Source organism: Ostrinia nubilalis, chromosome 12 (genome assembly GCF_963855985.1).
Source record: "Ostrinia nubilalis chromosome 12, ilOstNubi1.1, whole genome shotgun sequence".
Classification (NCBI taxonomy): Eukaryota; Metazoa; Arthropoda; class Insecta; order Lepidoptera; family Crambidae; genus Ostrinia; species Ostrinia nubilalis.
Window position 1 is genome coordinate 11,401,821 of NC_087099.1, and position 25,088 is coordinate 11,426,908.

The 25,088-nt window shown below is 36.9% G+C and overlaps 1 protein-coding gene across 1 annotated transcript in view; it reads right to left on the reverse strand.

The window, feature by feature from the left end:
* Positions 1–2,452: 2,452 nt before the first annotated feature.
* LOC135076939 (peroxidase) overlaps positions 2,453–25,088 on the reverse strand; it is a 30,412-nt gene continuing 7,776 nt past the window's right edge. Inside the window, exons 2-14 of the mRNA XM_063971458.1 lie at positions 20,983–21,132; positions 13,643–13,719; positions 13,299–13,389; positions 8,532–8,723; positions 8,014–8,210; positions 7,425–7,598; positions 5,479–5,557; positions 5,099–5,244; positions 4,552–4,793; positions 4,082–4,214; positions 3,469–3,931; positions 3,220–3,366; positions 2,453–2,713 (exon numbers count right to left, since the gene is read on the reverse strand). Coding sequence (XP_063827528.1) covers positions 2,575–2,713; positions 3,220–3,366; positions 3,469–3,931; positions 4,082–4,214; positions 4,552–4,793; positions 5,099–5,244; positions 5,479–5,557; positions 7,425–7,598; positions 8,014–8,210; positions 8,532–8,723; positions 13,299–13,389; positions 13,643–13,719; positions 20,983–21,132 — 2,230 coding nt within the window. The 3' untranslated portion in view covers positions 2,453–2,574. The remainder of the gene's footprint in view (positions 2,714–3,219; positions 3,367–3,468; positions 3,932–4,081; positions 4,215–4,551; positions 4,794–5,098; positions 5,245–5,478; positions 5,558–7,424; positions 7,599–8,013; positions 8,211–8,531; positions 8,724–13,298; positions 13,390–13,642; positions 13,720–20,982; positions 21,133–25,088) is intronic.

A 25,088-nucleotide genomic window follows, 5' to 3' on the forward strand; every position in this document is an offset into this window, starting at 1 on the left:
AATTTAATTTGTAAGTCAAGTTTTTGTATATCTTGTATAGTTTTCGAGATATCTGCTCCTTCAAAGTTTTGTAAAACATAAACATTTTTGCCTTACATTTTCAAACTATAAGGAAATAGTTGCCATAATGTATTATTAGATGACAAGTTTGGGTTAGGGTTAGGACAATGTTGTTTTAATCTACCCACAAAATTTAATAAAATTTTAATTTGTGGTTCCTTAAAAATTCACAAAAAATGTTAGTATGGAAATAATCAATTTTCGTAAAATTCTTCTTACAAAACGCTAATTTAATAAGTAAGGAACTAGTATAAATAATTCCTAATAAAAGGCTATTTATTGCAAACAAATAATTATAATTTGAATAGGTAAATAAAATTATCTCTTGGTAGAAGAGAAAAGTGACACGAGTTTCATACATTTCATACAAAAAAAATATGTTTAAATATCCGTTGTTTTTTTTACTTTGCTTAGTTTGGGACTAGAAGCGTAGCGTAAAATGTTTAAGGACATTTATTTATTTATTTCATTTTAAAGGAGTAAGAATGGATTTAAGTAGAAAAAATATGTCATTTTCACTTCTTTTCAGTTATTTTACAACGTAAGAAAAACTAGATATTCTACAAAACGAATGTACATTTATTAGTCTAGGTCTTTTAAGTTTCGACGTCATTGTTGAACAAGGATACCCCTTCCCAGTGGTTCCATAGCGCGGTTAACATGCGAAAATGCACTGATTCAAAGAATCCCTTAAAGTTTGATCACTACATGCCCGACACACTGAAAGTTTTTAGTTTCAATTCGTTTTTATTTGACTGTACTTTTGAAAAGGTGCGAGTTGACGAACAAAATAATAGGTAAAATCGGAATTTCCCAACTCGCGCCTGCTAGCGAGTTTGACAGGTGCGAGATGACGAACAACCCGTTTGTAAGATACATTGAAGTATAAAAACAAAAGAAGGTAAGAAAAATAATTTGTGCTTTCTAATTTATTGTGCAGTAGTGGAACTGTGATAGATTGTGTGATATGATATTAAACTGATACTTAATCGTGATATAAGAAGTAATTACTTTAAGTTTTAAACACTTAAAGAATTACTAAATATCGCAATTTGTATAAAAATAATTTAAAATCATTTTACAGAAACATCAACTCTAAAACTAGGACTAAATTATTTTGAAGGTGATCATGTAATGCTATGCCGAGAGGTACATCCAATGAAAAAATATCAAAATAGTGAGTCAAAATACATAAATAATACATTTTTCAAACTACATACATACATGCATAACACCACTAAAACATTACATATAACAAAATAACGACACAGTGGATCTTTATTCAAATGTGCGTTAAATTACATATTTTCAGATACGTGTACTAGCTACTATCAAGCTACAAGTACTATGGCAATCAAGCATATTTTATTTGGCTTTCGTAAGCCGTATTATCTACATCAATTTGTACACATACTACGCTATTTATAAATAATCTGTTAGGCTAAGAACTTATGGAGCCGCGTCAGTCGCAGTTGCGGGACCACGATTTTCAAACATTTGTACTTAAATTTTCAATTTGAGCTACTTTTTTATTTGTTCAAAATCTATATTAAAGTTATATTGGTCCTGCGCTTTGTCACGAACCGTCAAAAGTTCACAATCACAACTGAAACTTGGGGTTATTATTAATTTTGTATTGTCCGCCAACCGCGGACGCTGTTGAAAACTGCTCCGTGAGTTCTTAGCCTTACAGAACTTGTAACATTATTTTTAACATTATTCTGACTTGATGTTTTGGAGTACAGTCGTGGAAGAAAACACTAACTAAAGCCTGGTCCGTGAGCACGTAGAATTTTGTCCAATGACCCCAAGCTACCCATCCTTATCGCTCGCGCGTAATTAATCATATTGCTGTTGCGACTGTGCGACGCGCGCCCGCAGTGAGTGTGCGAGCGCGACAGCAACATAATTACGCGCGAGCGATAAGGATGGGTAGCTTGGGGTCATTGGACAAAATTCTACGTGCTCACGGTCCAGGCTTTAAATAAAAAGTAACGATTCTGATTAAAATGTCTTGAAAAAGATTGATGAAAATTTTCCGCGACTGTACTAACTTTAACTTATAACAAAAGGACTATCCACACTGGAATCGCAGTAAATTCGTTGCCTTGTAAACGTGTTCCGTCAATCAATTGACCATCATTTAAAATTAATTACATACATTGCAAACATGCCACTTTACTGAAACAATTCTAAAATACGCATTTTACTTTTGTATTCAAGCTAAATAGATAAGGTATCGTTTTCCGTGAGCATATAATTTTTAGGTGCTATTTTATAGAGGGTGTTTATACCTTAGAAAATATTGTTGTATTTGGTGATGTCCGATCAGCCAAAGATATCGTTTATTTTCTTATATGCTTAACAAAGTACATGACTATTTATTTATTCCTTGTGGGATGAAACACTAAACCAGCGTTTTTTCTTCTGACTACAAATTGGGGCTATTTAGCTTGAATATCAATCAACAACGTGTCTAACAAGTGGGCTCTACGAACTACATAGGTGCGTGTACTACTTTTTGCCGATATATGGGTCGTAAGTGAAGCTACTCACGAACTGCTTGGCAGCCCCTTGGAAGGGCGCGGGTTCCGCCCACTTCGTGAAATCCATTGCGGGTATGATACCGCTCCGGCACGGTACGCGAGGGTTTCTGGAATGGAAGTAAAATTATAACGCTAGAAACTTTAAATAATCATAATGTCAAGTTCGATAAGAGAAAATAATTATGGTAACATTTTTTTTATCATTCTTCTTGTAGGTAGTAGGTACACATACTTTAGTACGGTATTCGATAAGAGAAAATAATTATGGTAACATTTAAGTTGCAACGTGGAATTCGTGCTGACGTCTTTCTAGCTTCCTAATATTATAATTTAAGTTGTAAATATAGTGAATGTACAGGGTGGAATATTGTAATGCCACCTGGAGGGAAAGTACTCATAATACTCAGAAAATTTTACTCAAAGAAAACATTCCTTTATTTTTGAAAATAAAGAGAACTGCTTTCTCTGTGCTTTTCTTTCCGAGAGAAATTGTTGGGTCTTGTCAGCTTTTTAGCCGCAAAATTGAATTACCTAAACTGATTTGTAAACTGTAAACATCGAAAATTGCATGGTAGTATTACTAGATAGTAATATGTTTGTAAATGCAACTTACAGCTCATGGTCAGGCAGCACCATCGGGTACAGTTGGACGGTGTCGATGATGTCTGTGTTGTCGCAAATGACGCGAGCGAGCCGCGCCTTCCTGATCTCAGTCAGCTGTTCTGGCGTGAACGTTGAGGGTTGGTTGGGGAGTTCATACCTAATTACAACATACATAAAGGTTATTTTTGTAAAGAGCATAACAGAGAACGATGGTAGATGTCATTTAGATTGATTTAACTCTATCAGAAGTGTTTCTTACCAGAATCTGTCTCCTCGTCTCGAGTAAGAGAACTGTGTAGCGATGATGCAAGCGAATGTGGGCCCCAACATCGACCCAGGGAGTGGCCGTTCAGAAACACCACCAGACCACAAGTCTACATCAATTGGGTGCTCGAATATCGACTCGTATTTGCGCACTGTTTCGTTGGACATGGTCCCGAAGAGATCCTGGAAGCTTTCGGCTCCAGGAAGGCCGCAGAACTTTCTGAACTCCATGTAGCCTGGCAGACCGAATTCACGGCCTCTCTGCATGTTGAAAGATACCAAGTCCATTCCGAATCTTGCTCCAACCTTCTTGAAAAGGTGGTTGGTTACTTCCTGGGTGATGGAGTCGTCCATAGCTTGAGCTACTTGGTTCATCAGACCCATGACATACTCGTCCAAAACTCCAGCTCGGTATAAATCGTATGGCCTTCTGATGAGGTCTGACAACCTCTTAGACGCTGAAATCGTAAAAGGAAGGTTTAATTTTGAAAAAATCAAGTACCTAGTAACAAAGTGGACAAAAAAATAAGTATTTCAAGAATATCCAGTTCAGTACGGGTTTCACTTTTGACCTTATTATAGGTTATACCTATATTAAAAAGCCTTACCGATGAACTTGTGTGCCTTGGACCACCTTTCAACCGCGGTAGGTAGCAACGAGTGACCGAATCGGTAGGCAGCAGCAGCGAAGGACGCTATGACGTCAGGGTTCACTTCAGGATCGTATCCATTCCAGTAACCCTAAAATATGAATGGTATCCTTAATATTGTCGTTAGAGTCTATTTTATTATTTGCTTCAATCGATAGCTTCTCATTATATTGCGTCAAATTCACATTCTCGATGTTACGTGCAAACCAATTTCATCCAAACAAGTTGAATAAAACTCGATTTGCGCTCTAATCAAACGTTTATAGTTTTGCTGTAACTTAATGTTGGGTTACGAAATTACTCTGTAGAAATCGCAAAAGCAATAATGGGTTCTATTGGCAAATCGTTCCAATCGATGATACAAAAGGAAAAATAACCCCTACGCATTCGCATTCAAATGTCTTATTACTATTAGATTGATAACTTACTTCTTTCTCAAGAACCAGTCCGAATTTCTCCATGACATCTTTTCCGAGCAGAATGGGCAAGAATTCGTTGTAAGTGATATGCTGGATTTCGGCAATATTGATGCGTCTGGCTTCCTGGTACAGGGTCTCATCGTCCCAGTGAGGGTTGACCTCAGCCAAAGCCTTGGCCACTCGGTTGTGCTCTCTCGCCATCAATGTGTGCATCACAGTCAGAACCAGTTGCTCGTTCACTCGAATCTCTCCTAAAACATAATTTCCGTTAAGTAAGAGCAAATAATTTCAGCAATGTGTTTAGGTAAGCTTCTAAACTGCTAATTGTATCCGTTTGAAGAACATAACACTCCGGTGTTATGCTCATTTATTTCATAAGCAGCGTTGATACGAATTTATGTTTTATATACAGCTGCATAGCTGTTCCATTGAAGAAACATGCAGAAGGTATTTTCTGTAGGTAAGGTTCTTTTAACTTTATCTCTCCATGTGTCCAATTTCGAAATATTCAAAAGTATGATTTTAGTGTACTGTAGGTATTTGTCTAAATACTAACCCGCTTCGAAGCAGTACATATTCTTGTTGGGTCTAGTGCAGCCCTCATCAGGGATGTCAAGCTTCAAAGGCAGAAGGTCCCGAAGCCCGTATTCCTTGAAAACTGGGTTCATGCGGAGCAGACCTCCGTAACCAGTACGCAGCTTCCTGTAACAGCAACATCTTAAATTTATGACGTCCGTCCGGTACATGTTGCGTCGTGTGCGGTGATTCTGGGCCGGTTATGAGTGGACAAGCAACAATTTTTATATGACGAGCAGCAATTAATTGTACTTACCTGAATGTTACATACAAAAAGCACCATAGCTCTACGAAAATTTAAGGGCCGCCGTTTCCTCTTCCACAAGGAAGAGGCGAGCGTTACATTAACTAATTCGTTACCTTGCAAACTTGTCAGTGACACCGTAGACAGTGTTTCCGTCTATAGCTCCAGTCAACGTATTGAACGGAACTCTCGATCCTAAAACGTGATAAGGCATGGTATTAACATGTCCACTAATGCTCATAGTGGATACATATCAGTAGCGTGTAATCATCCAATGAAATGTTATTACCCACTCATGTGGACGGTGACTAGTGGCTCGCTTTAACTAAATTGCATTAAGCTGCGTAATTATGTACTGGGTATTAAATGTCATTCATTTAGTCATCCTGTGAGCGGTAGCCTTCGGCCTAGGACGCCTAATTCGTCCATTACACCTCACTTCGAGTTAATGTCAGCCGTTTTATCGGCTCTACTAAGTTGCTCTACTGAGCCAGATAATACATATAAATTGAACGTTTGCGGTGACGACGGTTATAAGCCAGATTATTCACAGTAAATGATTTCTTAATGCCTTGTTTGCATAAGCTTGATTGTGACGAATTGCGATTTTCTCAAGTGATCTGTCTTCGAACTTAGTATCTTTATTGAGTAACGTAGAGAAACTAAGTTCGTCGGTTTGCTCATTAATATTGTACAGAGTCATATTATTATCATATTTATCATGAAGTATGATCAAAATGACTGACTAGTTATTAGATTTGACCATAAGATTTTATTAGCGATTAACTAACATGTGCCAAACCGTTTAGGATACGTGATCTTGCACACAGCTAAGATAATGATTTATGTTATGATTGACGGCGTATGAACTATGAAAATGTTTGCAAAAAATGAACAGTTTATAGTTTGTACTAATCATAAGCTACGTTTAGAAAGCAATCAATTCGAATGACTCTTTATTTTTATTAAAAGTGAAGGTAGTGATTATTTATGAGTGTACGAATGTTCTCATTATATCCAAAATGGTTTGACTGATTTAGCATCCAGACCGGTTTTCTGTTAAGAGTTTGCGATTTATCAGCGAATGCTTTGATTTGCGATCATTTTGCATCAACAGTAACGTATTGACTAATTTCCTTGCAACTAAAGGGCTAGCGTGTTATCTTTCTAAGGTCGACTCTACAATTTTGCACTAGATTGCGCAATGCTCCCACACTGTCAGCAGCACGTAACGAGCAACTTTCGCCTCTCACCTACCGGCAGAAGACACAAAGGCAACGGCACCGGTCACATGATTCGCTCTGACCTGCAATTATGCATATCTAGACTCATCGCTACGCGCCGACGCAGTTATGGTGATATAACCTCCATATTAAACATCTAAAATGAAGTTGTAAACCTACGCCATAATCACCTTGAAATTTGCAAACTAAATATGGCGAAACTGAATACTTTTCCGTATTGCATCAATCACATGCAATCGAAACTGATAAACAAAATCTATCTTGTGAGATGCAGTTTCGCATGTCAGTTGTTTCGTGGAGTATACATGTCGTAAATTAACCACAAATCGGCCGGTGCGGTCAAGCAACTAAGTTGTAAGTAGGTGCTAGTACCTCATCGAGGCATCGAATTCGCTTGGCCGTTGACAACAGGTTGACCCTGCTAAGATTGAATTTAATTACGAACAAGCATCTACTCATCAACTGCACAATTTATTCGTCTGCAGAGATCATAAGCCATCAGTATCTTTGCCGACTGTTTTTGCGAGTAATAAGAGTTGATTTAAAAGGCTATCTACAGACTGCTGTCAGGGTTAATGATGTTTAAGATAACATGTGCGACAATGTACGAAATTCATTAACATAATATTAATTTTGTAGTTAGGCAACGACATTAATATTAAAATGAGATCAAGATCATTCATATTTACTTATGTAAATTGCAATTTTTACCTTCCAATCACACAACTGTTTTTGACAAAGCAAGGCCTACTTAGTATTTCATACCAGATGCCTAGTTGGAAATATAATAAGTCCCTATCTTTTATCGTCAAACTTACCCAGACGGCAGCCAGGACGAGGTGAAGGGAACCCTCTCACGAAGTCAATGCACTTCACTCCAAACAGGCGGTAGAAGTAATCGTCTTCAGGCACTCTGATCTCATTGCAATACGGGTGCTTGAGGTGTAGCGGCCGCTTGCAGCACTCCTCAGGGTCGTTACGGTTCACCGGGTCTGCAGGATTCAGTAGATATTTACAATTTGCCTCGATACGAACTTAATAACTATTGGCAAATGATAACCTACTTGTCTGGTCTACTCGTCAATCATCAATTGCGGTTGTGAAAGCTTTTGGCAATCACAAGACAATAGTCGGTGTAAGACAAACCGTTAAATTTATAGGCACTGCTCTGTGTAATTGCTAGTGGCGAAATGTTTTGTCGCGACATTTAGGATCACTTTAGCTAATAGCGCTTAAGTACTCATAAAAAGATAGTAAAATATGATAAAGGAATCTATATTAGTAATTATAGGAGCAATACTCTAATGCCCAGTCAGATAATAATTATTATTCATGGTACACTCGACAGCACTGAGAGTGCAAAAGACTGGTTGGCAAAGAATGTACCTACAAGGAAGTCTATCTTACCAAGAGGGGTGCCAGTGAGTGTGTAGTCGTGGTCCATGAACTGTCCCCAGGCGATGACCATGACTGTCCCGGCGTGGTCGTGGAAGCCCTCGTCGGGATGCATGGTACGGGACACCACACGGGACAGAGGGAGGTCGCGGCCGGTGTGCGAGATACGGGGCGCGTTGATGCCATCAGCGAAGAGCGGTCCGATCAACCTGGTAGATGTTTGATATTATGGTAAGTCAGAAAGACATTATCTTTGCTTTATTACAGCGGTCAATATTTCAATCAATATTCCATATAACAGGATTGTCAGGATTTCAGAGAGTGAATTTTTGCAGCTTCTTAAAGAGCCACTTAGAACATTTTAAATGTTTTTGGCATTACCAAAGTAGAGAGCTTTGTTAGTTTTAAGCTTTGAGTTAGTATTTTCATTCCTGAAAAAGTTTTGTGCAGAATATTGAGCTTATAAATATTAAAAGACCGAAAGTGTTAGCGTTCTTTGTATCTCAAATAATGTTATTACTATGTTTTACCTCTGGAAAGGCGCGTTAGTAGCACCCCATGTAGGATGTTGCAGGTTGTTGCAGAGTCCATCCAGACGCCTGTACTTGCCAGCTCGGCACTCCACGTGGGAGAACACTGGAGGGCACACCTCCCGGATCAGCGTGCGTGAGGTGTCGATGAGAGGCAGGCCCTTTTCGATCTCCTCGTATGTAAGGCCGTACCTGATGAAGAAGTTACTTAAAGTTAGTACTTTCGATAAGATTGATTGCCTTAGATAGTTAACAAACAGCTTAGGTAGCACAGAAAACAACAATGCTGGCTCACAGATTAATACGTAATACCAATACCACCCATATTGATGTTTTATTTATTTAAGCTTTAATGCCACATAATTGGTATATAAGGCAAACTTAATGCCGTAAAGACATTCTCTGCTAGTTAATATTATTGGTTTCAAGGGTTTTCCCAATGTTTTCGTAGCTTAGCGGTTAGAGCCATCGCCTGGCAAGAGTGGCAAGCGAAAGATCAAGGGTTTAATTCAGAAATCAGAAACAATCAGTTCAATTAGTTTGAGATGCATCTCTTAAATGCATCATCATCATCATCGTCATTTCAGCCATAGGACGTCCACTGCTGAACATAGGCCTCCCCCAATGCTTTCCATGTTGATCGATTGGTAGCAGCCTGCGTCCAGCGCTTCCCTGCTACCGATGTCGTCGGTCCACCTTGTAGGTGGACGTCTTAAATGCAAAAAATCTTAATTGCATATGAAATTATGTGAGCAATAAATATCAATATAAATTCTACTCAGCTTATTATTAGCTGATAAATTACTATCCCGGATAGTAATTGATTCAAATGCGCATATAAAGCGAATACATTAGTGTTATAATTTACGAGAAAAATTACGTACGGCCACAGGTATGGCATAAGAGGAGATGATTTACTTTACAACATTTTGATGCTAGTTATTTGGTAACGATATTTGAAATGTCAAGGTTTATAACATTTCCATGTGCATGTTCTACGCAGCCGTTTGTATACAGGGTGTAAGGAAAGGTTTAGATTTTGCCATAATACCAAGTCTCCAATGTGCCACAGTTGATAAAAGATAATGAATAAAAGGAAAGGAGGTAAGTCCTAGTAGGTAGGAGGGAAAATGAATCTGTTGGTAATTTACTGAACTGTTTTTATAATGCCTACATTTACAGCCTGTATATGATAAAATATTTGCCTTATGTAGGCAGGCCAATTACTACGAACGAAATAGCATGTGCATTAAGAATAATGCACATTGAATTTTATTGGTTGGTTTTAGTAACATATCATTTTTGGTACTTATGTTACAATATTGACTTAGGGTCCATGCATATATCATGCTGATAATGCTTTATAAAGTGGTTCAAGGTTGAATAAAAGCTATCACTCTTCGGTATTATTTATATTGTTAAAGTGACCGAGTTTCTTGCGCTGTTTATTCTCAGAAATGGCCAATATTACTGTGTACAGTAAGTTTTAATAGAGTTTCTTTAAAGCACTACTTATTCGAATCATGGGGTATGGTCAAATTGGTCTGGCGACACTAGAGAGTTCATGTCCAAGATAATGATCTCACGTCGTAATAAAAAAGATGCGAGAAACATAATGTTTTGAACTCTTGCGCAACAATAGGAAGTTCCGGCACTAAACTATAGATATTTGCAACTTACCTACATTAACATGGCCGTTACATCATCATAATTTTAAATGAAAATTGTAGCATCGCTATTGTTGAAGATTGTGCGATTTCAAATGTTTTGATTATGATAATTCGACTTAAACAAGCTGAAACACGTTGTTCTTTGATCGTTAAGCCTCATTTAAGCTTTTTTGTAATTAACTGCATTGGTTATTTAAATTAAAACTGCTTAATTTGCGTTAAGTAAAACGGCTCTACTAAAGTAAGATCAATTAAGTAGTAGCGGTAATTGGTATTATTAACCCATCTTGTACCATAAACTAAATTAAGGTAGATGCTGAAAAGATGAGTGAAATTACTCATGAAGCTGTCATATCTTCTGTAAGTCGTATAATTTGTATGAAGTTATAGTGTCCAGTGATGTTGACGTAAGTGACTCTTGAACTTTGTGAACTGGTTCCAGGCATTGTTTTCTTAAATGTTAAACATGAATGCTCAATGTACTTGCTAAAATAGCTTAACTTAAAATGAGGTTAATTGGATTTTAAGTGTAGGTAAAGGTTTTCTTATTGTATAATTTAGGTAACCGTCCGTCACTGTGATGCTTTCGGTGATAAGGTTTTATTTATTGTGTATTTTGTTTTTGGATTATGTAAACTTAAGTTTAACTTAAGTTTGTTTATTCGAACATCAGGGCTCCTCAGCCAGTATCTGATAAATTAGAGATGGTCGTGTCTCTGCAGAACATGATGATGATTGTGATTTCAATGTGTTATAGCAGTACAAAAGTGATCAAGATTGAACACGACAATAGGTCTGTACCTATTAACCACAGCATTAACAAAACAAAAGCACTGAGCCTATCAAATGATACGTGGCCTAGATCTGTCTATCACGCAGACAGACGTAGCAAAATTAAGTTTCATATGTTACTATTGACCTTCAAGATGATACGCAACGATAACCGCGCTTAGTTAACTGATATTAAGCGTAATGAAGTTATGATACGAAAGGCTTGGCTCGTCTAATATCCTGACCTCGCTGTGGGCGACTAAAGCATGAAGGAAATGATGAAATATTGAATCCGTAAACGGTAATATAAAATAATTTAGGTTAAATTAATTTCTGTCAATTTAATGTAGAGTTGATCCTACAAGATTAATTGGAATGATTTAATTCATAATTAGTATAATTACTTAACTCTGGACAGTCGTGTTCCAAGTGCCCTTCGATCGGAAAAGTATCAAATTAGCATACTGAAACACAGCAATTGATGTATTAAAGTCTAATTAGATATCCGTTAAGGTTACGTTCCTTTTCTTTCGTTGATCATCGCTAATGGTAATGACTTTGTCCTTTCAGTTCAAAAGACGAGAAACTAAGCCCGTAATGTCCATTTGAAGCGATCCATTTGTTATATTACGAGGTTTCCGTAGTGACTCACGAGTATGTGACCGGTGATTCAGTAGTTCCTGTTAATGAGACGATCTGACATTTAACAGTCCTCTTACTTGCAGGCTGTGGGCCGCAGACAAGTTATTTAAATGCTGGCAGTAAGATCAAGGACCACATAAGACTTATATAGGTCTCAAACAATGCAAAATTATGAAATGAACAGACAATAAGTGTCAGATCAATTTAGATTCGCATCATGATTAGAGGCGATTGTGGTCACGTAATATTTGACGGAACTGTATTAATTTGCCTTAAGAATTAAAAATATTTGAGTTAAATGAATTTTCTTGTACTATAAAATTAAGCCATAATGAGTTCGTGAGCGATTTATTATTATTATCATGTAAGAATGTAGTAAATGTGTCACCGGAATGGACATAAAGAATTATATGAGCATTCGTGTCCTGTGTGTCGAAAATGGAACCAATCAGAGACATATTTTGCAAGTCCGTTTACGGCTGCGGCTTTAGCATTAAACGTTCTTTACTGCGTGCCGGAATGTGTTTTGACCGCAGGCAGTTAATTTGACGTAGTGTCTTAGGGCCATGAATGACAGACCTGAATAGGAGGTATGGTCATTACCGAAGTAGCATTATGACCATTTGACAGTAGGTGACAGGTTCCGCGTCGTGAGTGAATATGCGGCCGTGAATGGAAACAAAGCTCGAACGATCCGCAGCCTTGAGCCTTAGGATCGGATAATTGAAGCATCAAGTGGTCCGTAAAAGAGAGCACGCATATGCAAGGTCACCGACTCACCATGTATATGATGCAAATGTCAATAAATAAATGAATAAAACCCAATGAAGTCGAGGTTGAGTTCATTGTTCTGCTTTGTTCTATTTTTTGTCTTTATTAATTGCGCTAAAGTTCAGCTGTTTTTAAAATTAACTTTAATTTACATCTCGATTTATTTGATTTATGCGTTGGATAATTGTTTATGCAAGTGAAGTTAACATTAATAATTTACAAATAATGCAATTTAATATTTTTATGTAAGGTCAGTATCAAAATCATCCGGATTCGTTGTTATTGCATTGAAAATGTTGAAAAGAGAATGCAATGCAACTACATATTTAGAACATGTGCAATTACGAAGTGTTAAGTTAATTACAAAATGTAATAGGTAATACTTATGAAAAATTAAGGTAACTAATTATGTTGGTCTGATAAAAATTGTTTAGACTCGGTTTTATTTTCCTTTTAGTTAACCTCGCAACAAAAGATTACGTTTTGTATCTTTCATAGTCGTAGTAGTACTTTGCTAACATTGTACGTTAGTAATACATAGGTACAGTACTATAATAATGTCCGACTTTAAAGTAATAATGAATAAATAACGGAATCCACATCACTAGTTTCCAACACTAACTTCTGTGTAACAAGGAACTAGAGCTTTAGCGTCACAAAATTAATCAGAAGTAAATTAGGTAGAGTAATTAAGGCTCTTTAGGTCCAAAAATGTTTGGACTATATCCATTACTTGGAAGTTCCATAACGAACTAGGCTTTGTCTTTACGTACAGTTTACATCAAGTTGCAATTTAAGTGCCCTGGGGTTAATGGAATACATTGAATCTCAGAGCTTTCAAGTACCTCAATGTATCTCCAGAAAATATATTGTTTACGATCAGTTTTGTTTGTAATAATGTAATATGACTTACGTCCTCGCCAAGTTGATGGAGATGTCGAGCATAAGCTCTCCTACGCTGGCGAAGTCCTCGGGCTTCCAGTCGCCTTTGGGCTGCGACACAACTGAAACAACAGGTATCATTATTTATTTATTTAGTCGTTAATAACGCATACATTACCACATTAGGCAATTTAGGGTTGCCTAGGCAGTCTAGTGATTTACTTGTGATTTTTAACAACGCTGAAAGTTTGATGAAATTGGTTAGAAACTTCCTTAAACTTATTTATAGTTTTTTACTATTTTAATTAGATCGATTTAATAACGCATAATATTAACATTTTAATGACTTAAGTTTTACATTAATTTAATACTAACCGATTCTGTTCCTGGCTTCAAGATAAGCTTGATTAACGGCATCGTAGGTGATGCAAGTGTGCTGGCCTTCGTATCCACTGAAACAAAAGAAAAACTATTAAAATAAAAAATAAACTTTCGCGCCAACATAATGTCAATTCTTTTTTTTAGCGAACTCGGCTGAAAGAAGAAAAAGTTTCTTTGCGGCCAGCAAGTAGCTACCAACAAGAGTGGAAACAATATTTTTAAAATCGGTATTACATTTTTAATTTTCGTTTTTATACATATAGAGTCATGTTATTGTAAAAGTGGTAAACAACGTCAATGTAATAAGTAAATAAAAGCTCGTTACTGCACTTGTCTCAGTAATTGTTCTCGTGGCCTACATTTCCACAGCCTGCGTTTACCTCGGGCCAAAGGTGGCAGTTACTTAACGTGATCCATCTATTACTATGGTGTATTACATAAGTGTTATCGCAGTTTGCGAGTATGTTTGAAACAAATGTACAGGCATGCGAGCTTAAAGAGTATGTGGTTATTGTATTGTCATCGTATGTATGTAAAGCTTTAATGTTCATTGGAAACTGTTCTGGCTAATGTGTCTCACCTAATTCTAATTATTTATAGTAGTTGTATTTTTCCTTTGCAGATTCGTACGTTTAATTCTTAAGTTTTGTCTTCCACCTATCATGAGCTTAATTTCATTGCACAACATTAGTTTAAAGACAGATTTTATGAAGATTTTGCCGAGTACAGACCTTTTACCTATTCACTCTATAACACATTGCGATCATTTTCCTACTTTGGAATGATGCTCAATGACTTCTATTTCTGTGCATCATATGAGGTGTTTTTATTTTCATTTTGTTTCCGTTTTCGCATTCGCTAATCGAGCTATCAGTAAGGAAAATCAGTAAGCGTGTCTGTGTCATAATCATGGCACAATATGCGTTGTTTGTCTCGTTCGGCGAGGAAGTGCAGCCAGACGTTCTCGCATAATTAGTGTGTCACTGAACTCTGACGGTTGAGCTTTTTTCTATACGAGTAGAATGCGCCCAGTCTGGGTTCTGCGAGGCGTTAGTGTTTTGTCTGAGTTGATACGATATCAGGTTCAGTACAGCATCCGAGGTTCAGTCCACTTTGTTATATTGGTTTGTCTTATAATTTATATAGGTTTCAGTCCGCTTCGTTAATGGTTCGTCTTTTATACCTCTTATAGTATTATAATCATCTTTTAGTGTATCATCATCATAATATTATCAGGTCATTTAGTCTCCACTGCAGGAGCACTACCATATCTAATTCATCAGAGGCAAATGTATGATTTAACCTACACTCCTCCTCACGTGCTGGCCAGACGGTCTTTTTGTGCAATATAGCCAAAATATGTAAACTATTAACGTTGAATGCATTGAATAATCAGATCCGCATGAAACACTATCGAACAGCTAACCATTTGTTTGAACGTGAGTAATAAACCAACGAACCGCAAACAGTGACAAATTGCTAGAAAATGGAACTGATCAGTTGATTAAATTAGATTATATCCATTTCCATTACATAACCTTAAGCGACAATGAACTTTTCGAGGTGTAACTAAACATTTTTTTACTCTGTTTTTTAAATGTTTTGCTTTAAGCTAATTAGATAGTAGGACCTTGTTGTAGACCCAGACTGATCCAAGCTGTGCAACAACGTCCGTTGTTCAAGTCTAGTTTATGTGCTAGACTTTTTACTAAGGGGGCGTCCATTAATTACGTGAGACGTTTTTTGGGTCAAGAAAAACCTCACTAAATCTCACGTAGGGGAGGGGGGGGGGGGGGGGGTCTCGACAAATATCACGTATTTTTTTTCAACAAGAAAAAGGGTCAAATTGCGAGAAACCTGGGTTATTTTCAATTAAAAAAATAAATATATTTTAAGATGATAATGATAAATATCTTATTAATTTTTTTATTGTAAACCGCCTATAAAGAAATTAAAGAGATAAATTAGTTTTTTTTATATTAAGTCTAATCGAAGCATAGTATTACCCATTTACATTGCAAATATGTATTTTAAGAAATCTCACGTGAGATTGTGGGGAGGGGGAGGGGGTCTGGAAAAATCTCACTAAATCTCACCAAGGGGGTCTCACGTAATTAATGGACGCCCCCTAATTGAGTGCTCAGGGGTCAGTCGACTACACTCTAATGTGATAGTTTCGTTACTTCCAGCAATCGCTCTCTATAATCGCCGCTGTCATGTTCCCACGGCGATGGACACCAGTTCCCACGTTACACTGTCTAGCCAGGGTTCTAGACGTTACGTCATAGATAAACATTTAATTACTTTCAATTGTCAGTGTAACAGTTCCGTTAACTGGAGTAGGTAGTAACGTTACTGGTTTTGCAATGCGAAAAAGCTTTCTTCGTTTCGTCAAGATGAATAGTAGCACGTTCATCTACGGTTTCGTGACTAGCGTGTTAAAGTATCTTGAGACACACTTGGAATGTAAGTGGATTGAATCTGTAACCAAATACTTGTATTTTCAAAATAAGTGTAACATGACATTTTGATCTTATGCGAGACCTATCTGGTGAAGTGTAAAATTGATTCATGATGTTATAATGTCTGCAACGTGACCGATCAAACAGCTATACAAGGAGAACGGTATTCACAAGCCGTTTTACATCTAAAATGAAATTGACTAAACGGTTCTGAATGTGGTTCATATTGAATTTCCGGTCATCAAGTCTATTTAAGGTTTAAACGTTCAAACCAGTTTGGATGACTTTATGGACGCTACTCATTTATTTTTTAGTGTTTATAGTGTTCAGTGTCAGCCTAAGAAATTCCCTGTGTAGAGAAAGTTAAAGTTGAAGATGATCTCTTAGTGCTATTTTTGTTTTCAGTGCCCACTTTTTTGATGTCATAATAATCTCTTTCTTTCTGTGGTTCACACAGAAAATATTACCAACTTGCAATTTTTTTTTATAACTGGACGCTTATTTTGCAATCAGTAGGTAAATTCTCCTTTCTAATTGACCTTCATGTGTTTTGTTTAAATGGAAGCTTTACGACTGAATAACTGGTTGGTACTAAGTGTGTAAGCACACATTTATAATGAAAGGTGTGTTAACTTAACACGAACATTCTAAACAGAGAACGATGATGGGTCGCGCCGTTACCTAGTCGTTGAGTGAGACTCGAACTATCCAAGTCACTATTTGTCTAAAATTACTAACATTAAAGTACACAACAGGTAAAGTGAAGTGACATACACACAATTGATAAAATCAAATTCCATCACTAGTCTATTCTTAGTAACTTCATATGTCGCCATAACAACAATGTTAACAGCATTGTTGTGTTCCGGCAGTTAGAGGTAAGATAGCCAGTTCCTCTGTGGTTGAGGATTCCGGGTGAAGCTTGCTTCCACCTTCGGCCTGATCATCACTTACCATCAGGTGAGATACAGGCCCAGAGCTTCCTCGTTGTGGATAAAAAAATACTTGGCTTTTAATAAGTTCGTAAACATGATACCATATTTATATTTAGTAACGTGGTTGCTGCAACTAAAGCCTTGATAATAAGATTCGCCATATTTTCGTTGGGTGTCAACGATTGAGTAAGTATGTTAGATCAAATTGGGAAAACAGCACCTAGATCTTAAAATAGTATCATTATTTTCTGACTTTACTTATGCAAGGTAATCTTACTTAATGTTAAGACATTTTAGACATTACTCAATTTTGTTAGGGGATTAAAAAATTTAAAATATTAGTTCTATTTCTCGTTGATCTCTCTGCTTCTTTATTGTTTCTTTACAGAGGAATGTATAACCAACTAATTAAAATAAGCAAACAAGTTATCGTTAAATGAAAGGGTGTCTATGTCTAGCGAAAGGATTTGAAAGTGAGCGCAACTCGATCGGTCAGCTTAAGTGACTCTACGACGAAAGCAATGTTGGTTATAGCATAGGTCAGCTGAAGTTCTAACAGTCAAAAATGTGCGTTTTACAGGAGATTTTAACAGGTTTTATCAGATTTTTACAGGAGAGAGAGAGAAAGCATGCGTCTTTCTTCATCCAATGGCATCAAAATGTTAAAACCGTCAAAAAATGACTTACGCACTTCAAATTCATTGACGATAGACTAGGTCAACTGAAGTTTGGACTTTGGATCTCTTTGAATGGATCTGCCACGGAGCTGTGGGCAGATAAGTTTCTAAGTTAGTTGAGTGAGTCAGAATAACAGTAGATATGGCAAACATAATTAACATTGAAAGTATTTTTAGTCTATCATTCCGCAATCGGTTTCGCTATATTAGCTGATTACTACACAGTAATGCCAAATGGCAGGTATTTGAAATTTGAATCCTTGATTTTGATTTATTTGTTTGCATCATTACCTATGTATTTTTATATTACATATCTCCTTTAAAAATACAACTAACTATTCTTCAATCTTCTATAAATAAAGGCATATTTATAACCTTTGTTTTTCATAGTTGGAAAGCTTTAATTATCTGAGCTTTTTAACACCTACTGTTTTCCATTTATCACATTTGCATTATGGTGATAACTAAACATTAAACATAGCAATTAAATTATCACACGCTTATGTCAAACAAACCATACAATATTCACCGTTCTGTGTATAGATGTTAGTTTACGGTACTCTACCATCAGAGCTTCCTCGGTTAGGTGTCAAACAGTGCTAAGTGTTTTACTAAGCAATGCATTTATTTAGTTTAGCGGTGTGGAATGCTTATTATATAAACAAATTTTGCATATTATTAAAGTGCATTTAAAGTTTGTGATGCCTTCTTTGCCGATGTTGTGGCTAAGGGAAATTAGAGATGCGAGAAGAGAGAGAGAGAGAGAGTCCCACATAACCCGATGGAAAAAAAGTAAAATTATGGTCTGAAAAATGGTCATTGTATTGGGATGATTAACTAACAAATGAGAGAAACAGAATGACAATGAGTGAGAGCGGTCAGACAGTCTTTCTAGATAAGAAGTTATTGATGTTTGTCCTCAAATTACATCTGGTTTTAAGATACAGAACATATCATTTATGAGGTACCATTGTAAAGCTTACGACCGTCAGTATAAATAGTAATAGGTACACTCGAATGAGCCGTGTGGTGACGGCAGAGTAGAATACATTTGTCACCAACCCCTACTCTTCCCGCGGGTGTCGTAAGAGGCGACTTAGGGACTACACATCAAACAGAGAATGGGCAGCAGCGCTCTCTGAAAAACATAAATCTTTTAAACTGCGATCTCCAACCCGCCTGCCAAGCGTGGAGATTATGGCAAAACCCTCCACTATAGTGGAGGAGGCTCATAGTCCAGCAGTGGACTGTAAAGGGCTGTTGATGATGATGACACTCGAATAATTTATGTTTTGTTCAATGTCACACCGCGGTGCATCAGTGTCTTTTATTACTTTGAAAAGCATTGAGAACGTGCACGAGCTTTAAGGTTATTCCATACATTGCATACGTAAATATTCATTGTTTGTAGCCAGGAAAATGGTATTCACTGTACATAATTAATGATTTCTGTTGTTATTGTATTACTTTCAAAGCTTAGATGTAGTGACAGAGAAAGAGGCGAGGTCGGTGAGTGCGATGTGTGCCGGGGAAGTGTGTCAAGTTTGCGCGCGCGCCGGTGCTGTGACGCAACTAGGCAGACATGGGGTTAATTCGAAGACGATAAATGACCGTTTAAGTTGATGAGATTTAATCAATCGTGGTAAAAGTTGGTGGTATTAAAATGTCACAGCATCTAAAACCGATACTTGTCGAACAATTACCTAACTGAGTAGGTATAAAGTACTGCAAAGTCGGTCTCAGTTTAAAATTTAAATACCTATTAATTAATCAACTCATTAAACTTGTCGGTTTCGCTCTACTTCATTTTATAATGTTGCCAAATTTTACCGCGCATGAATTTTAATTATTTTAATACACAGATAATCTCTACAAGTAATTGAATAATACTATTAAAAAGAGGAATGTTTTGATAGTAACTGTATTTCATGAACCAACTACATCCTTTCTGACTGAAAATTCAGTATGTGTTTGACTACTTTAATGCCTCCATAAGAAGTTTTTGTCTCCACAAAGCTTTAACGTCATCTACACTAATATTATAAAGAGGAAAACTTTGTTTGGTTGTAATGAATAGGCTCAAAAACTACTATACCGTTTTTATAAATTCTTTTACCATTCGAAAGCTACATTATCCATGAGTAACATAGGCTACATTTTATTTTGGAAAAAAAATAAGGTTCCGTAAAATATTTGGGTTTTTTGGAGTCCACGCGGGCGTAGCCGCGGGCGGAAAGCTAGTTCATTTATAATCTTATGAAAGCTTATGTAATATATCGTGCATTTTACTTGCTTCAACACTTCCAGTTGACATTGGCACTTGCACTGGATGACCGCGGTCGGAACTCGCTCGTTACCGGCATAAATTCATCACGCACGAGTAATAGAGTTCACCACCTTGTTCAATTAAATCAGTGCTAACTTGTATGAAGCATTTTTAATGTAAATGGCTAACCATCAGGTAATTATTGTATCATAATTCATTATGTAGTGAACTAAATAAATAATGAAATAAAAAATACTTTTAAGCGGAAGGAACTGCATCGAAATTACCTTCGTTATTCATTATTTTTACTATTCGTCATCGTGTTGGAAGAACTTTTGGTTTCTCAGTCAAAATAGACGGATTTGTATCCTTTCCAATGGACGAATATGCGAGTATGTAGTGTAGTATGTAATGTTGCCATTACAAAAGCGAAAACTTTATCATTGCGCCTTGTGATGATATGAATTGTCTAAGTGCGATGTGGCAAGTACGGGCATTCCTCACTGAAAGGCGACTGATCGATGTAGACTATGAATATTATGCTATCAATGTACTCACAAGTTCCCCTTCAGCAAGTTCAGGCTGTAGTCATAAGCCGAGGTGATCGATGTAGATTATGAATATGCTATCAATGTACGAGTCCACATTAAAAGAGCTCTACATCACCACGCGGCTCTCTATATGCCTAAAGCGTTCCGTCTGTTTCATTGGAAAATTATGCGGTCTTCAAAGCATTGTCTGGAGAAACAAATTATCTTGGGACAAATGGAAGGCAGACGCGCTCGGGTCAGGGCACCGACGAGATGGTCGGACGCGGTGAGGAAGACGGTGGGCGGGAGTTTGCATCAGAACACTATCTGTGGTCGCGTTTCTCATCAGTGAGGGACCGAGGAAGAAGAATCAATGTACTAGCAAAAATGTAAAAGTGCTTTTTATAAGCTTGAATCTAGTTGAATTAAATAAATGAGTTTTATGAGTTTTTAGTTTTACTCACAAGTTCCCCTTCAGCAGGTTCAGGCTGTAGTCGTACGCCGAGGTGCGGCCCGGCCCGGTGAGGTAGAGCGCGCAGTCGTTGTCGTCGCCAGCAGCCGATAGCGGCGTCAGCGCCGATGCGCCGGCGCACCACAGCGCTATAGTTAGCGCTCTGGAAGGAAACACATTAATTACAATCACAATAAAGTGGGTGGTACTAAATATTTTAGGAGATCACTGAGTAAAAATATATTTGACGCCAGCGCCTGCAAACAGTCACAAACCGACTTTGAATTTACTGCAATGGCTTTAAGGCTGATTTACACGTATTAACTGAATTTTAACTTAATTTCAAGTTGTCAAATGGCATCGTATCTAAATTTTTACATAATTTTCAATTTCCAAACGTCAAGCTCTTGTTTACTATGAAACTACTTCTGTAAATGTCTCATTTCCAAACGTCAAGCTCTTGTTTACTATGAAACCACTTCTGTAAATGAAGCATTGGGAGCAACAAGGGCGTTCGGCACCGAAAGCCCGTTTTGATGTTATTACATCAAAACATGCACTGTACCATCTAGTTTAACATCCCAAAAACTCGTTTCGATCAGCCGCTCCCTGATGGCGTGAGAATAATTTATGTCACAAGTGGCGCTACGCCCTTGTTGCACACAGTAACAAAAGTGCGTTTAAATTCGACCTGTATGCAGTTTTTGAAAACTTATTAATGTAAAAAATGACTGTAGACTAATTTTGAGTCTTCCAGTGACTTGGCCCCCTTTTAGATTGGTCCGCGGACCAAGTCGCCAGACTGAATTTTCAATAATTTATTCCTCCGGCAAATGGACTCACTCTAAGATTCTAGAGTAGATTTGTGTTGATTTTTTGTTTAATTTATTAACAAAAACATTGAAGGTTCACCTTTTTAGCTCCGGAAATTGCGGAAACCACTTAAAAATAGAAGAAAATAGTTAAAAATTAAATCCGGCGACTTGGTACGTAGACCTAGCTAAAAGTGAGCCAAATGAGCGGTTGAAACTGGTCCTGACCTTCCAAGCAGGCCTGGAGGATCAGTCTGGACCTTCCAGACCAGTTGCAGCTGATTCGGAAGATTCCCTTCAGTCTAGTGAATATTTTGATAAATCTGATTAAAACACGAAATTTCGGAAAAAAATATTAAGAAAGTTGAATATTTTAAAGGTGATTGTAATAAATTCACATGTTTAACTTACATTTTAGTTAAAATTAATAAAATAAGTATTTAAATTGTTATTTATTTTCCATAAAAAATAATAATTAAATTAACGTCCTATCTGTTTACCAGTTTGGTGCAACAAGGGCGGATAACTCAAGTAAAAAAAATCGCATTTTAAGATATTTCCGATTGTTTTAAAATAGTTATAATACCTTAATCTTATTGCTAAATCATGGGACTAACAAATAATAAAGTAAGTGTAAGTCAAATTATAAACATTAAAAAAATATAAGACATTAAAACTTTCATCGTCAATTTTCTCGAAACTCAATTTTACGAGATACGCCCTTGTTGCACCCAATGCTTCAAATGTCTCAAGTGATAAGCCCCGCCCACCTACTTACCCGAAAAATTAAGTTAAAATTTAGTTACCTACAAATACGTGTAAATCAGCCTTTAGACGGAGTTTAATCATTGAAATCCTGAACGCCTAAACTGAAAAATATTAAACTTGAGTCAAATCTAACGACGGCTCTCAATCTAAAATCCAAAGCTGTTTCGGCTGTAAATCACAGAAATATACATAGATACACACGCTTGAAATACATAACTCTCATCTGGCGCAGTAGGGTAATAAAAAACTATTACTTGCCAGACCTAACGGAGTCTACATTGAGGTTGGCATCACAGACGTAAAAGAACGGTACGAGCTGCGACAAAAATAGACGATTTCTTTTATGTTACTTTTTCTCAAGTTGATCGACATTTTAAGGGCATTACGATACCCAGATTGTTAATGATTCCATTCCAAAATTTTAATGAGACGTTTTACGAATGCTAGCTGCAGATTTTGTACTCGTATAATAACGTATCCTAGTGTCGTATCTAATAAATAACACTTTGTTGTCAACCACTTCATAAACGGCATACCTACTTTATGTAAGAGTAAGCTTAAATTACTGTGACAACACCGGCACCGTGCATAAAAAACGCATTACAGTTCCCAAATAGGGCAACAAACACTCATACTTATGTCCCTGTTTATCTCCACAGTAAAGAGATCATACTTATAAGTATGCAGGCACCGTACCTAGGGGCGACCGAGGTGCGTTGTAACAGAAGAGAGTTGTGACATTGTCGTTTTTTAGAACTTATTAACTACTAACGAACTCGTAACAGTGCGCGTTTTTAGTTCAAGTCTCGAGCTAACAAATGCTCTGTCGCGAACTCGCTGATAGTTAATAGGTTTCCAAAAATCGTCAATGTCACAACTCTCCTCTGTTACAACTCACCTCGGTCTCCCCTACATGACCTGTTACATTTCAAAATGCCAGACGTAATGCCACAGACCCAGTGGTATAAGTAGAGCACTGACTGGGCTAAGTTTCGCAAACGTGGGACTCTATGTGCCATAAAGTGCCATTACTCGCAGTTAGCCCTAAGCGCTAAATTGTTAACTGTCAACAGTTTCTGAAGGCTGTTTAGACGTGCCTTTATTTATTGCTGTGTGTTGTAACAACATTATCTTTTGTGTTCAAAGCACATTAAATACATAGGCAATGTTCGGATACAAAGCAAAGTGTAACACACAGGTAATTAACAGGCTGGGTTATCTAGATAAAAATATTGCTGCTACAAAATACCTATGTCCTAAACAAAATATTATTTAACGCGCTGAATTTGTTGTAATTTTCCATTAAAACTCAGTTGGTAATTTTTCAGATATCTGCAACATATCTGCAGCATGTATCTGCAATATGTTTTGGTGTACAGTCACATGCCAGACAATGTAAAAAAAACTCAACATAGCGATTCGCGCCACTACTGCATCGAATAACGTAAGGCATTCTAAAACTATAATATTTTTTATCATTAGTGCCGAGCCTTATTCCTAACTTGACCAATTGAATAAAATTGCTCAATCAGTAGTCAGCGCTCAAAAAAAGGAGAGATAAATGTATCAATTGCAACAGTCGTGTTAAAGTGGGTCAGATGGGTGTGTGACTTGGACTCATGTGTGAAAGGGACTAACCGTTCCTTTACAGACTTGATAAGTACCAACATATCTGCATATTATACGAATATACTTGTGACAAACTGTGACACTGGTATTCATTTCAAAATACATGTATAAACATCGCGACATGCATATCAGTAGATACAATAGAAACAGTAGTGTAAAAGCCGCCGGCAATTCGTGATATCGTCAAAGTAACATCGCGTCAATCATTAGTCTCAGATGATTGTTTAGTAAATCTAGAACCCTTGTTTGTAGTTGTAACCATTTTGTTTCTCATAAAACTATTTAGATAATTTCAGATGCGACTCATGCATCTCACTCACTCTTCCATTTAGAGAGTCCTTTTGGAACGATAAATTATTTTTTTAATTCACTCACACATAAAGTGGGTCAAATCGCTCGTATAATAAGTGTTTTAGGAGATCATTGAGTCGCCTAAGTAATATTATATCGGCGCTTGCAGCCAGCCACAAACTGACTGTGAAATTACTGCAATAGCGTTAGACGGAGATTAAGTTTATTTAGACGCATGTTCAATTTATAATACCTGAGATTATGTATTCATTAATCTTGTTAGAGGATGGGGAAATAAAATTAATTACGATCTCTTCCATTATCAGCTGACGAAACATTAATTTATAACTACGTTTTTTCTGTGTTATTAAGAGCTTTTAACACCTAATAAGATTGTAACATATTCCGAAATAGTTTTAAAGGCCTCCAAATTTAATAGCAATTTTACGCTTTACGAAATGTGACGAATAAGAGGCGTAAAATTATAATCACATCCGAAGATGTTTAATTAATGCGTAATATTTTGTGAGTTTTATTTCTTCTAGTCATTAATGTCTTAACTTTAATATCATCATTTTGAGTTCGTAATTCTTTGTATAGAAGCATTAGTCACAACAAT